General features: G+C 41.9%; 1 protein-coding gene across 5 annotated transcripts in view; it reads left to right on the plus strand.

Annotated features, from left to right (window-relative positions):
- The window catches only part of LOC139760116 (terminal uridylyltransferase 7-like), a 303,262-nt gene that overhangs the window by 222,734 nt on the left and 65,400 nt on the right, over nucleotides 1-15,128 (plus strand). For all 5 annotated transcript variants that reach the window (XM_071682971.1, XM_071682991.1, XM_071683010.1 and 2 more), the window contains 2 exons: nucleotides 2,847-2,927; nucleotides 5,638-5,863. In XM_071682971.1, the coding sequence (XP_071539072.1) occupies nucleotides 2,847-2,927; nucleotides 5,638-5,863 (307 nt within the window). The remainder of the gene's footprint in view (nucleotides 1-2,846; nucleotides 2,928-5,637; nucleotides 5,864-15,128) is intronic.

A 15,128-nucleotide genomic window follows, 5' to 3' on the forward strand; every position in this document is an offset into this window, starting at 1 on the left:
TTATTTAAGAAAGGTGAAAAGAAGTAGGATACAGAAATTGGGGAATGTGTAACTAGAAGGGATGGAAACATTTAGTAGTGTCTTGGACTGTTGAAGATTAGAAAACATTGCTTGGGTCTTGCTGCTAGATATTTGGATACTGGATGAAGATAGTGCACATATCCACTTAAGTCACGTGGTGCTAGAAATTTGGATATTGGCTGTAGATAGGGCGGGAGACAGCGACAAAGCAAAAAAAAAAAAAAAAAAAAAAAAAGTCCATAATTGTTGTCTCCTTGTTCCTCTGATTCAAATGATTTCTTCATGGTGGAAATTTCCAGAAGTAAGATTGAGAGACCTGAGAATTGTTGATGATTGGGTTGTGTGATCAGGTTACTCATCAGTCTTTGTAAAGGAGATGAGTATCATGGTTGTATTTTATACCCAGTGATTTCTCTTAATCTGGTTAGCATACCCATGTCAGCTGATACATCATTCTTAAGATTTGTATACATTTCATGTAATTTAAGAATTACTGTAGTATAATAGCTGTGAGGTTTTAGATCATTAAAGACTTAGTTAATGAATTTTTGAGGGTATGGGTTATTGCCTTTATTAAATGAGAATGCCATGTGAATATTATTGATTGTGTTCATTTGGTGCATGGAATGATGAAGGATGTAAAAGTAACTGGCAATAAGTATCTCACCTAGTGAATCAAAATAATGTACTTAGTGAATGCTTTTGAAGCAATCCAGTAATATGTACATACATGTGATTGTACTCACTGTATCACAGTAAATTGAATCAAATGTAAAACTTTTTACTCACTTGGTCCACTCTTGAATATGGGAATGAAGTTACAAGGTATTAAGATGTTTTTTTTTTTTTTTTTTTTGCCGCTCTCTCCCGTGTTTGCGAGGTAGCGCAAGGAAACAGACGAAAGAAATGGCCCAACCCACCCCCATACACATGTATATACATACGTCCACACACGCAAATATACATACCTACACAGCTTTCCATGGTTTACCCCAGACGCTTCACATGCCCTGATTCAATCCACTGACAGCACGTCAACCCCGGTATACCACATCGCTCCAATTCACTCTATTCCTTGCCCTCCTTTCACCCTCCTGCATGTTCAGGCCCCGATCACACAAAATCTTCTTCACTCCATCTTTCCACCTCCAATTTGGTCTCCCTCTTCTCCTCGTTCCCTCCACCTCCGACACATATATCCTCTTGGTCAATCTTTCCTCACTCATTGTCTCCATGTGCCCAAACCATTTCAAAACACCCTCTTCTGCTCTCTCAACCATGCTCTTTTTATTTCCACACATCTCTCTTACCCTTACGTTACTTACTCGATCAAACCACCTCACACCACACATTGTCCTCAAACATCTCATTTCCAGCACATCCATCCTCCTGCGCACCACTCTATCCATAGCCCACGCCTCGCAACCATACAACATTGTTGGAACCACTATTCCTTCAAACATACCCATTTTTGCTTTCCGAGATAATGTTCTTGACTTCCACACATTCTTCAAGGCTCCCAGAATTTTCGCCCCCTCCCCCACCCTATGATCCACTTCCGCTTCCATGGTTCCATCCGCTGCCAGATCCACTCCCAGATATCTAAAACACTTCACTTCCTCCAGTTTTTCTCCATTCAAACTCACCTCCCAATTGACTTGACCCTCAACCCTACTGTACCTAATAACCTTGCTCTTATTCACATTTACTCTTAACTTTCTTCTTTCACACACTTTACCAAACTCAGTCACCAGCTTCTGCAGTTTCTCACATGAATCAGCCACCAGTGCTGTATCATCAGCGAACAACAACTGACTCACTTCCCAAGCTCTCTCATCCCCAACAGACTGCATACTTGCCCCTCTTTCCAAAACTCTTGCATTCACCTCCCTAACAACCCCATCCATAAACAAATTAAACAACCATAATTATAGAAGCTGGGCTAAGGCAGCTTCGAGTCTGCATTCTGTGTTTGAGCAGGGAAATGATGGAATTCCTTTGGGGGGTGAAGGTCTTCAACAAGACCCATTGATGATGCTACAGCCTTGCTGAAGGAGGCATCTTGCATGTAGTGCAACCACTTGCAGTTAGAGTCTGGGCACACCTGATAGGTGAATAGAAAGTTGAATAAATCATCAGATGTGCTGTTCTAGAAATGATCATCATTTTCATATCTTACAGTTGCTTGTTTATGACTTGCAAGATATAAACAGAAAGTTGAATAAATCATTAGATGTGCTGTTCTAGAAATGAATATCATTTTCATATTTTACAGTTCATGTTTTTGACTAGCAAGATCTTAAAAGTCTCTTAGTGATGCAGATGTTTTCAAGTAAATAAATGACTTGAGTGTTAGCTCTTATAGTATATAAGCATTGATAGGCTTCTGGCTACCTTCCCCTGAGGTTGACTGGCTCACTTGTTAATGTAAGCAAATCTTTGCAGCTATGAGTCATATGAAGGAAACCATTTTGTTACAAAAAGCTTATTACTACACATGACATAAACTGGTTTTTAAAAGAAAGTTGCCAGAACTTCTAGGTGGCTGTGTGGACATTTTGAACTTTGCTATGCTAGTGAAGCACATGGAATCAAGGATCTAAGGGGTGATGGTAATTTTAAGATTTTAATGTTCCCTAACTTGTGATTGCATGTCTGTTTGTATGATTAAGATCTGTTATAATGTATTTTTGCAGCTGCTGCTTATTACAGTACAGAAATGAATTTGTTTCAAGAAAATTTATTCTGTGTCTGGTATGGGTAAAAATTTGAAATACTGTACTTTAATTACATTTCATGTATTAAAAGCCTGAATTTACTTTCAGTTGTATGATCACTCAGAACCTGCACCTAAGCTCATCATAGATGGATGGAATGCTTGGTTTTTTGATGACATACAAGCCTTGGTAAGTTGTAGAAACATGAATATTTTTGTGTAATCTTTTTAGAGACCAAATTGGAGGTGGAAAGATGGAGTGAAAAAGATTTTGAGTGATCGGGGCCTGAACATGCAGGAGGGTGAAAGGCGTGCAAGGAATAGAGTGAATTAGAACGATGTGGTATACCGGGGTCGATGTGCTGTCAATGGATTGAACCAGGGCATGTGAAGCGTGTGGGGTAAACCATGCAAAGTGTGTGGTGCCTGGATGTGGAAAGGGAGCTGTGGTTTCGGTGCATTATTACATGACAGCTAGAGACTGAGTGTGAACGAATGGGGCCTTTGGTGTTTTTCCTAGCGCTACCTCGCACGCGAGGGGGGAGAGGGTTGTTATTCCATGTGTGGCGAGGTGGCGATGGGAACAAATAAAGGCAGACTATGAATTATGTACATGTGTATATATGTATATGTCTGTGTGTGTATATATATGTGTACATTGAGATGTATAGATATGTATATAGACATGTATATATAGACATGTATGTATATACATGTGTATGTGGGCGGGTTGGGCCATTCTTTCGTCTGTTTCCTTGCGCTACCTCGCTAACACGGGAGACAGCGACAAAGCAAAATAAATAAATATATAAATATAAATAAATAAGCCGGCAAGGCAGCAGGTTTGGATGGTATTGCAGTGGAATTTATTAAAAAAGGGGGTGACTGTATTGTTGCCTGGTTGGTAAGGTTATTTAATGTATGTATGACTCATGGTGAGGTGCCTGAGGATTGGCGGAATGCGTGCATAGTGCCATTGTACAAAGGCAAAGGGGATAAGAGTGAGTGCTCAAATTACAGAGGTATAAGTTTGTTGAGTATTCCTGGTAAATTTTATGGGAGGGTATTGATTGAGAGGGTGAAGGCATGTACAGAGCATCAGATTGGGGAAGAGCAGTGTGGTTTCAGAAGTGGTAGAGGATGTGTGGATCAGGTGTTTGCTTTGAAGAATGTATGTGAGAAATACTTAGAAAAGCAAATGGATTTGTATGTAGCATTTATGGATCTGGAGAAGGCATATGATAGAGTTGATAGAGATGCTCTGTGGAAGGTATTAAGAATATATGGTGTGGGAGGCAAGTTGTTAGAAGCAGTGAAAAGTTTTTATCGAGGATGTAAGGCATGTGTACGTGTAGGAAGAGAGGAAAGTGATTGGTTCTCAGTGAATGTAGGTTTGCGGCAGGGGTGGGTGATGTCTCCATGGTTGTTTAATTTGTTTATGGATGGGGTTGTTAGGGAGGTGAATGCAAGAGTTTTGGAAAGAGGGGCAAGTATGCAGTCTGTTGGGGATGAAAGAGCTTGGGAAGTGAGTCAGTTGTTGTTCGCTGATGATACAGCACTGGTGGCTGATTCATGTGAGAAACTGCAGAAGCTGGTGACTGAGTTTGGTAAAGTGTGTGAAAGAAGAAAGTTAAGAGTAAATGTGAATAAGAGCAAGGTTATTTGGTACAGTAGGGTTGAGGGTCAAGTCAATTGGGAGTTAAGTTTGAATGGAGAAAAACTGGAGGAAGTGAAGTGTTTTAGATATCTGGGAGTGGATCTGGCAGTGGATGGAACCATGGAAGTGGAAGTGAATCATAGGGTGGGGGAGGGGGCGAAAATCCTGGGAGCATTGAAGAATGTGTGGAAGTCGAGAACATTATCTTGGAAAGCAAAAATGGGTATGTTTGAAGGAATAGTGGTTCCAACAATGTTGTATGGTTGCGAGGCGTGGGCTATGGATAGAGTTGTGCGCAGGAGAAGGATGTGCTGGAAATGAGATGTTTGAGGACAATGTGTGGTGTGAGGTGGTTTGATCGAGTAAGTAATGTAAGGGTAAGAGAGATGTGTGGAAATAAAAAGAGCGTGGTTGAGAGAGCAGAAGAGGGTGTTTTGAAATGGTTTGGGCACATGGAGAGAATGAGTGAGGAAAGATTGACCAAGAGGATATATGTGTCGGAGGTGGAGGGAACGAGGAGAAGTGGGAGACCAAATTGGAGGTGGAAAGATGGAGTGAAAAAGATTTTGAGTGATCGGGGCCTGAACATGCAGGAGGGTGAAAGGAGGGCAAGGAATAGAGCGAATTGGATCGATATGGTATACTGGGGTTGACGTGCTGTCAGTGGATTGAATCAGGGCATGTGAAGCGTCTGGGGTAAACCATGGAAAGTTGTGTGGGGCCTGAATGTGGAAAGGGAGCTGTGGTTTCGGGCATTATTGCATGACACCTGGAGACTGATTGTGAACGAATGGGGCCTTTGTTATCTTTTCCTAGCGCTACCTCGCACACATGAGGGGGAGGGGGATGGTATTCCATGTGTGGCGAGGTGGCGATGGGAATGAATAAAGGCAGGCAGTGTGGATTGTGTGCATGGGTATATATGTATGTGTCTGTGTGTGTGTATATATATGTGTACATTGAGATGTATGGGTGTGTAGGTTTGCGTGTGTGGACGTGTGTGTATATACATGTGTATGGGGGTGGGTTGGGCCATTTCTTTCTTCTGTTTCCTTGCGCTACCTTGCAAATGCTGGAGACAGCGACAAAGCAAAATAAATGAATAAATAAATAAATATTAATGTTTGATTATTAAAATAGTTTTCAGTTTAAAGTAAGTAAATGGTTATTGTGAACACTTGAATTTGTAACAAAGGTGTACATTTCATGTTATTCTGGTAATTGCTTGTATCTTCTTCAACAGGAGCATAAATGGAAAGACTATGGCAGGAACAAAGAGTCAGTGGGACAGTTGTGGGTGTCAATGTTGCGCTATTATACTGAGACCTTCAACTGGAAAGAACATGTCGTCACCATCAGGCAGTTAGCTCCACTTACACGTTTACAAAAATTATGGAATTCTCGCTGCATTGTCATTGAAGACCCCTTTGATCTGAGCCATAACTTGGGTGCAGGTCTTTCTAGAAAGAGTAAGTTCTAGTTAGAAATATGATTATCTTGTTTTGATATTAGAGTTAAGTTATGTATGATGAACAACATGCTTATAATGGCAGATAACTCTTAACCCATCTTTGCCTTTTAGTTAAAGGAACTTCAAGAAGAACTCTGGAAAAAAATAATGAAGATATAAGGGTGAATGATTAGGTGTTTTGTAATTTTTCATACCTGTTTACCATTTCTTGCTCAGCAAGGTAGCACCATGTAAAAGAAACACCATTCATTTTTTCACTTCCACTCTTTATCCATCATTTATAATTCACTGAAACTAAGATCCATCTCTCCACTGCCGAGTCCTAAAGACCTTTCCATGGATTTGGCTGGCTGCTTCAGATGTTCAGGTTCAGCCCATTCATGGCATATTGTTCCCTTTATACCACTTTATTTCAGTTTGCTGTATCCTGTGCATGCCTCACACCCTTCTGCATGTTCAGATCACTTATAATTGAAAGCATCTTTCACTCCATGGAGCAATATTGTTAATATTTACAGAAAATGGACTTGTTCAAAATACTGTAGGCTGTTTTTGATGGATACAAGGATGCTTGTGAAGAAAGATTAAGTTTACATGAGGAGGAGTATATGAAGAAATTAATGTTCACCATTTCTATTCACCTCGCTGAATACCCAGTGCTCCCCAGTTGTACCCTCAGTTGCTATTACATTCTTACATTTAAATCAGCCATCACTTATACTCTCTCTCACAAGCATCAAAACTAATGAAACACTTGCTCAGCTGATCCAAAACACTTGTCTCTCATCGCTCTCCTTTTCATGGTCAGATGCATAAGCACTAATAATCATACTTGCAGCCTCTTTCACTTTTCCCCACATCAGTCTGGAGCTCACTTCCCTTAACTCTTTCACACATTCCCACAACTTGTGCATGATCAGGAGTGTTACCCCATCCTTAGTTCTTACCCTCACACCAAGCCCTGACTTTACCCTTTAGACATTCCCAAACCATTCTTCACCTTTATACATGAGCTTTGTTTCATTCAGCTTTGTTTCACTCAAGGCCAGAACATCCTTTTTCCTTTCCACAGGCATATTACCTATCTTTACTTTCTTCTCATCTTGGTTATATCACACACATTAGACTAACCAGCTTGAGCCTATGAAGAGGATAAGTACTTCTCACTTGGCTTCTTCTGTTCTATCTTTTAGAAATTGAAATTCAAGAAAGGGAGGGAGTTCCAGCCCCCTACTCCACCCCTTTTAGTCACCTTCTATGATGTGCAGGTAGTACAGAGGTAGAATTATGTTTTCCCTTTAAGTAATAGTTAATAGACAGCCACTGACCAGGGAGGTATATTACCGGTATTCCCCACCTGGGTATTAGGAGGGTTAGTGATGGCTTTGTAGTGAGCCAGCACTTCACTGGTTGTCAAGTTACACTGCTTTAACCCAGGTAGTTGTCTTTTCTCTTTTATTTCTGCCATACCTACACACGGACTGCTGACATTCTGTCCACAAACATACAATATCTATTTGTCATATGTGACACCTGACAACACAACTTGCACATCTCATTCTTCATAACTCTAGATTTTTGTGTGTGATGAGCGATCTGCGCTAGTCCTGCCTTATGGCAAAATGGTAGGAGTAATTGATAGACTTAACTGGTAGGAACGTTAGAGAGGAGCATTAAGTGGAAGTAGTAAGTAGGAGCATTGGCTGGGAGCATTAGGTAGTAGTAGGTTGGAACATTAGGTAGACATTAGGTAGAATTAGTTTGTAGGAACATCAAGTCGGAGCCTCTGAAAACACTGCATTACAATTGTCCTCTGTCAGTAGCCTGTTAAAGGTGAGCCACTAAAGGCTAAGAAGCAGAATTGGAATTCAACTGTTATAAGAGACCTCCCATGCTTCTCATGCCACAAGCATATTTTGTGCAAGCCATCACTGCTTCCCTAAATACATCCCATTCCTCCCCCACTCCCCTTACGTCCTTAGCTCTCACCTTTCTCCATTCTGCGCTCAGTCTCTACTGGTACTTCCTCACACAAGTCTCCTTCCCAAGCTCACTTACTCTCACCACTCTCTTCACCCCAACATTCTCTCTTCTTTTCTGTAAACCTCATCAAATCTTCACCTTCTCGCCCACAAGATAATGATCTGACATTCCTCCGGTTCCACCTCTCAGCACATTTCATGTGTGATGGGGTGGCGACAGGAATGAATAAAGGCAGCAAGTGTGTATATATGTATATGTCTGTGTATGTATATATATGTATACATTGAAATGTATAGTTACGGATATGTGTGTGTGTGTGTGTGTGGGCTTTTATGTACATACATGTGTATGTGGATGGGTTGGGACATTCTTTCATCTGTTTCCTTGTGCTATATATATATATATATATATATATATATATATATATATATATATATATATATATATATATATTTTTTTTTTTTTTTGCTTTGTCGCTGTCTCCCACGTTTGTGAGGTAGCGCAAGGAAACAGACGAAAGAAATGGCCCAACCCACCCCCATACACATGCCTTGATTCAATCCACTGACAGCACGTCAACCCCGGTATACCACATCGCTCCAATTCACTCTATTCTTGCCCTCCTTTCACCCTCCTGCATGTTCAGGCCCCGATCACACAAAATCTTTTTCACTCCATCTTTCCACCTCCAATTTGGTCTCCCTCTTCTCCTCGTTCCCTCCACCTCCGACACATATATCCTCTTGGTCAATCTTTCCTCACTCATTCTCTCCATGTGACCAAACCATTTCAAAACACCCTCTTCTGCTCTCTCAACCACGCTCTTTTTATTTCCACACATCTCTCTTACCCTTACGTTACTTACTCGATCAAACCACCTCACACCACACATTGTCCTCAAACATCTCATTTCCAGCACATCCATCCTCCTGCGCACAACTCTATCCATAGTCCACGCCTCGCAACCATACAACATTGTTGGAACCACTATTCCTTCAAACATACCCATTTTTGCTTTCCGAGATAATGTTCTCGACTTCCACACATTCTTCAAGGCTCCCAGAATTTTCGCCCCCTCCCCCACCCTATGATCCACTTCCGCTTCCATGGTTCCATCCGCTGCCAGATCCACTCCCAGATATCTAAAACACTTCACTTCCTCCAATTTTTCTCCATTCAAACTCACCTCCCAATTGACTTGACCCTCAACCTTACTGTACCTAATAACCTTGCTCTTATTCACATTTACTCTTAACTTTCTTCTTTCACACACTTTACCAAACTCAGTCACCAGCTTCTGCAGTTACTCACATGAATCAGCCACCAGCGCTGTATCATCAGCGAACAACAACTGACTCACTTCCCAAGCTCTCTCATCCCCAACAGACTTCATACTTGCCCCTCTTTCCAGAACTCTTGCATTCACCTCCCTAACAACCCCATCCATAAACAAATTAAACAACCATGGAGACATCACACACCCCTGCCGCAAACCTACATTCACTGAGAACCAATCACTTTCCTCTCTTCCTACACGTACACATGCCTTTCATCCTCGATAAAAACTTTTCACTGCTTCTAACAACTTGCCTCCCACACCACATATTCTTAATACCTTCCACAGAGCATCTCTATCAACTCTATCATATGCCTTCTCCAGATCCATAAATACTACATACAAATCCATTTGCTTTTCTAAGTATTTCTCACATACATTCTTCAAAGCAAACACCTGATCCACACATCCTCTACCACTTCTGAAACCACACTGCTCTTCCCCAATCTGATGCTCTGTACATGCCTTCACCCTCTCAATCAATACCCTCCCATATAATTTGCCAGGAATACTCAACAAACTTATACCTCTGTAATTTGAGCACTCACTCTTATCCCCTTTGCCATTGTACAATGGCACTATGCACGCATTCCGCCAATCCTCAGGCCCTTATATATATATATATATATATATATATATATTTTTTTTTTTTTTTTTTTTTTTATACTTTGTCTCTGTCTCCCGCGTTTGCGAGGTAGCGCAAGGAAACAGACGAAAGAAATGGCCCAACCTCCCCCCCCCCCATACACATGTACATACACACGTCCACACACGCAAATATACATACCTACACAGCTTTCCATGGTTTACCCCAGACGCTTCACATGCCTTGATTCAATCCACTGACAGCACGTCAACCCCTGTATACCACATGACTCCAATTCACTCTATTCCTTGCCCTCCTTTCACCCTCCTGCATGTTCAGGCCCCGATCACACAAAATCTTTTTCACTCCATCTTTCCACCTCCAATTTGGTCTCCCTCTTCTCCTCGTTCCCTCCACCTCCGACACATATATCCTCTTGGTCAATCTCTCCTCACTCATTCTCTCCATGTGCCCAAACCATTTCAAAACACCCTCTTCTGCTCTCTCAACCACGCTCTTTTTATTTCCACACATCTCTCTTACCCTTACGTTACTTACTCGATCAAAGCACCTCACACCACACATTGTCCTCAAACATCTCATTTCCAGCACATCCATCCTCCTGCGCACACCTCTATCCATAGCCCACGCCTCGCAACCATACAACATTGTTGGAACCACTATTCCCTCAAACATACCCATTTTCGCTTTCCGAGATACTGTTCTCGACTTCCACACATTTTTCAAGGCTCCCAAAATTTTCGCCCCCTCCCCCACCCTATGATCCACTTCCGCTTCCATGGTTCCATCCGCTGACAGATCCACTCCCAGATATCTAAAACACTTCACTTCCTCCAGTTTTTCTCCATTCAAACTCACCTCCCAATTGACTTGACCCTCACCCCTACTGTACCTAATAACCTTGCTCTTATTCACATTTACTCTCAACTTTCTTCTTCCACACACTTTACCAAACTCAGTCACCAACTTCTGCAGTTTCTCACATGAATCAGCCACCAGCGCTGTATCATCAGCGAACAACAACTGACTCACTTCCCAAGCTCTCTCATCCCCAACAGACTTCATACTTGCCCCTCTTTCCAGGACTCTTGCATTTACCTCCCTTACAACCCCATCCATAAACAAATTAAACAACCATGGAGACATCACACACCCCTGCCGCAAACCTACATTCACTGAGAACCAATCACTTTCCTCTCTTCCTACACGTACACATGCCTTACATCCTCGATAAAAACTTTTCACTGCTTCTAACAACTTGCCTCCCACACCATATATTCTTAATACCTTCCACAGAGCATCTCTATCAACTCTATCATATGCCTTCTCCAGATCCATAAATGCTACATACAAATCCATTTGCTTTTCTAAGTATTTCTCACATACATTCTTCAAAGCAAACACCTGATCCACACATCCTCTACCACTTCTGAAACCGCACTGCTCTTCCCCAATCTGATGCTCTGTACATGCCTTCACCCTCTCGATCAATACCCTCCCATATAATTTACCAGGAATACTCAACAAACTTATACCTCTGTAATTTGAGCACTCACTCTTATCCCCTTTGCCTTTGTACAATGGCACTATGCACGCATTCCGCCAATCCTCAGGCACCTCACCATGAGTCATACATACATTAAATAACCTTACCAACCAGTCAACAATACAGTCACCCCCTTTTTTAATAAATTCCACTGCAATACCATCCAAACCTGCTGCCTTGCCGGCTTTCATCTTCCGCAAAGCTTTTACTACCTCTTCTCTGTTTACCAAATCATTTTCCCTAACCCTCTCACTTTGCACACCACCTCGACCAAAACACCCTATATCTGCCACTCTGTCATCAGACACATTCAACAAACCTTCAAAATACTCATTCCATCTCCTTCTCACATCACCGCTACTTGTTATCACCTCCCCATTTGCGCCCTTCACTGAAGTTCCCATTTGCTCCCTTGTCTTACGCACCCTATTTACCTCCTTCCAGAACATCTTTTTATTCTCCCTAAAATTTACTGATAGTCTCTCACCCCAACTCTCATTTGCCCTTTTTTTCACCTCTTGCACCTTTCTCTTGACCTCCTGTCTCTTTCTTTTATACTTCTCCCACTCAATTGCATTTTTTCCCTGCAAAAATCGTCCAAATGCCTCTCTCTTCTCTTTCACTAATACTCTTACTTCTTCATCCCACCACTCACTACCCTTTCTAAACAGCCCACCTCCCACTCTTCTCATGCCACAAGCATCTTTTGCGCAATCCATCACTGATTCCCTAAATACATCCCATTCCTCCCCCACTCCCCTTACTTCCATTGTTGTCACCTTTTTCCATTCTGTACACAGTCTCTCCTGGTACTTCCCCACACAGGTCTCCTTCCCAAGCTCACTTACTCTCACCACCTTCTTCACCCCAACATTCACTCCTCTTTTCTGAAAACCCATACTAATCTTCACCTTAGCCTCCACAAGATAATGATCAGACATCCCTCCATTTGCACCTCTCAGCACATTAACATCCAAAAGTCTCTCTTTCGCGCGCCTGTCAATTAACACGTAATCCAATAACGCTCTCTGGCCATCTCTCCTACTTACATAAGTATACTTATGTATATCTCGCTTTTTAAACCAGGTATTCCCAATCATCAGTCCTTTTTCAGCACATAAATCTACAAGCTCTTCACCATTTCCATTTACAACACTGAACACCCCATGCATACCAATTATTCCCTCAACTGCCACATTACTCACCTTTGCATTCAAATCACCCATCACTATAACCCGGTCTCGTGCATCAAAATCGCTAACACACTCATTTAGCTGCTCCCAAAACACTTGCCTCTCATGATCTTTCTTCTCATGCCCAGGTGCATATGCACCAATAATCACCCACCTCTCTCCATCAACTTTCAGTTTTACCCATATTAATCGAGAATTTACTTTCTTGCATTCTATCACATACTCCCACAACTCCTGTTTCAGGAGTATTGCTACTCCTTCCCTTGCTCTTGTCCTCTCACTAACCCCTGACTTCACTCCCCAGACATTTCCAAACCACTCTTCCCCTTTACCCTTGAGCTTCGTTTCACTCAGAGCCAAAACATCCAGGTTCCTTTCCTCAAACATACTACCTATCTCTCCTTTTTTCACATCTTGGTTACATCCACACACATTTAGGCATCCCACTCTGAGCCTTCGAGGAGGATGATCACTCCCCGCGTGACTCCTTCTTCTGTTTCCCATTTTAGAAAGTTAATACATATATATATATATATATATATATATATATATATTATCCCTGGGGATAGGGGAGAAAGAATACTTCCCACGTATTCCCTGCGTGTCGTAGAAGGCGACTTAAAGGGGAGGGAGCGGGGGGCTGGAAATCCTCCCCTCTCGTTTTTTTTTTTAATTTCCCAAAAGAAGGAACAGAGAATTGGGCCAGGTGAGGGTATTCCCTCAAGGCCCAGCCCTCTGTTCTTAACGCTACCTCGCTAATGCGGGAAATGGCGAATAGTTTGAAAAAAAGAAAAGAAAATATATATATATATATATATATATATATATATATATATATATATATATATATATATATATATATATATATATATATATATATTTGCACACCACCTCGACCAAAACACCCTATATCTGCCACTCTATCATCAAACACATTCAACAAACCTTCAAAATACTCACTCCATCTCCTTCTCACATCACCACTACTTGTTATCACCTCCCCATTTGCGCCCTTCACTGAAGTTCCCATTTGCTCCCTTGTCTTACGCACTTTATTTACCTCTTTCCAGAACATCTTTTTATTCTCCCTAAAATTTAATGATACTCTCTCACCCCAACTCTCATTTGCCCTCTTTTTCACCTCTTGCACCTTTCTCTTGACCTCCTGTCTCTTTCTTTTATACATCTCCCACTCAATTGCATTTTTTCCATGCAAAAATTGTCCAAATGCCTCTCTCTTCTCTTTCACTAATAATCTTACTTCTTCATCCCACCACTCACTACCCTTTCTAATCAACCCACCTCCCACTCTTCTCATGCCACAAGCATCTTTTGCTCAATCCATCAGTGATTCCCTAAATACATCCCATTCCTCCCCCATGTAGCATTTATGGATCTGGAGAAGGCATATGATAGAGTTGATAGAGATACTCTGTGGAAGGTATTAAGAATATATGGTGTGGGAGGCAAGTTGTTAGAAGCAGTGAAAAGTTTTTATCGAGGATGTAAGGCATGTGTACGAGTAGGAAGAGAGGAAAGTGATTGGTTCTCAGTGAATGTAGGTTTGCGGCAGGGGTGTGTGATGTCTCCATGGTTGTTTAATTTGTTTATGGATGGGGTTGTTAGGGAGGTGAATGCAAGAGTTTTGGAAAGAGGGGCAAGTATGAAGTCTGTTGGGGATGAGAGAGCTTGGGAAGTGAGTCAGTTGTTGTTCGCTGATGATACAGCGCTAGTGGCTGATTCATGTGAGAAACTGCAGAAGCTGGTGACTGAGTTTGGTAAAGTGTGTGAAAGAAGAAAGTTAAGAGTAAATGTGAATAAGAGCAAGGTAATTAGGTACAGTAGGGTTGAGGGTCAAGTCAATTGGGAGGTAAGTTTGAATGGAGAAAAACTGGAGGAAGTAAAGTGTTTTAGATATCTGGGAGTGGATCTGGCAGCGGATGGAACCATGGAAGCGGAAGTGGATCATAGGGTGGGGGAGGGGGCGAAAATCCTGGGAGCCTTGAGGAATGTGTGGAAGTCGAGAACATTATCTCGGAAAGCAAAAATGGGTATGTTTGAAGGAATAGTGGTTCCAACAATGTTGTATGGTTGCGAGACGTGGGCTATGGATAGAGTTGTGTGCAGGAGGATGGATGTGCTGGAAATGAGATGTTTGAGGACAATGTGTGGTGTGAGGTGGTTTGATCGAGTAAGTAACGTAAGGGTAAGAGAGATGTGTGGAAATAAAAAGAGCGTGGTTGAGAGAGCAGAAGAGGGTGTTTTGAAATTGTTTGGGCACATGGAGAGAATGAGTGAGGAAAGATTGACCTAGAGGATATATGTGTCGGAGGTGGAGGGAACGAGGAGAAGTGGGAGACCAAATTGGAGGTGGAAAGATGAAGTGAAAAAGATTTTGTGTGATCGGGGCCTGAACATCCAGGAGGGTGAGAGGAGGGCAAGGAATAGAGTGAATTGGATCGAAGTGGTATACCGGGGTTGACGTGCTGTCAGTGGATTGAATCAGGGCATGTGAAGCGTCTGGGGTAAACCATGGAAAGCTGTGTAGGTATGTATATTTGCGTGTGTGGACGTATGTATATACATGTGTATGGGGGT

This window comes from Panulirus ornatus, chromosome 3 (assembly GCF_036320965.1).
Source record: "Panulirus ornatus isolate Po-2019 chromosome 3, ASM3632096v1, whole genome shotgun sequence".
In the NCBI taxonomy this organism is placed as follows: Eukaryota; Metazoa; Arthropoda; class Malacostraca; order Decapoda; family Palinuridae; genus Panulirus; species Panulirus ornatus.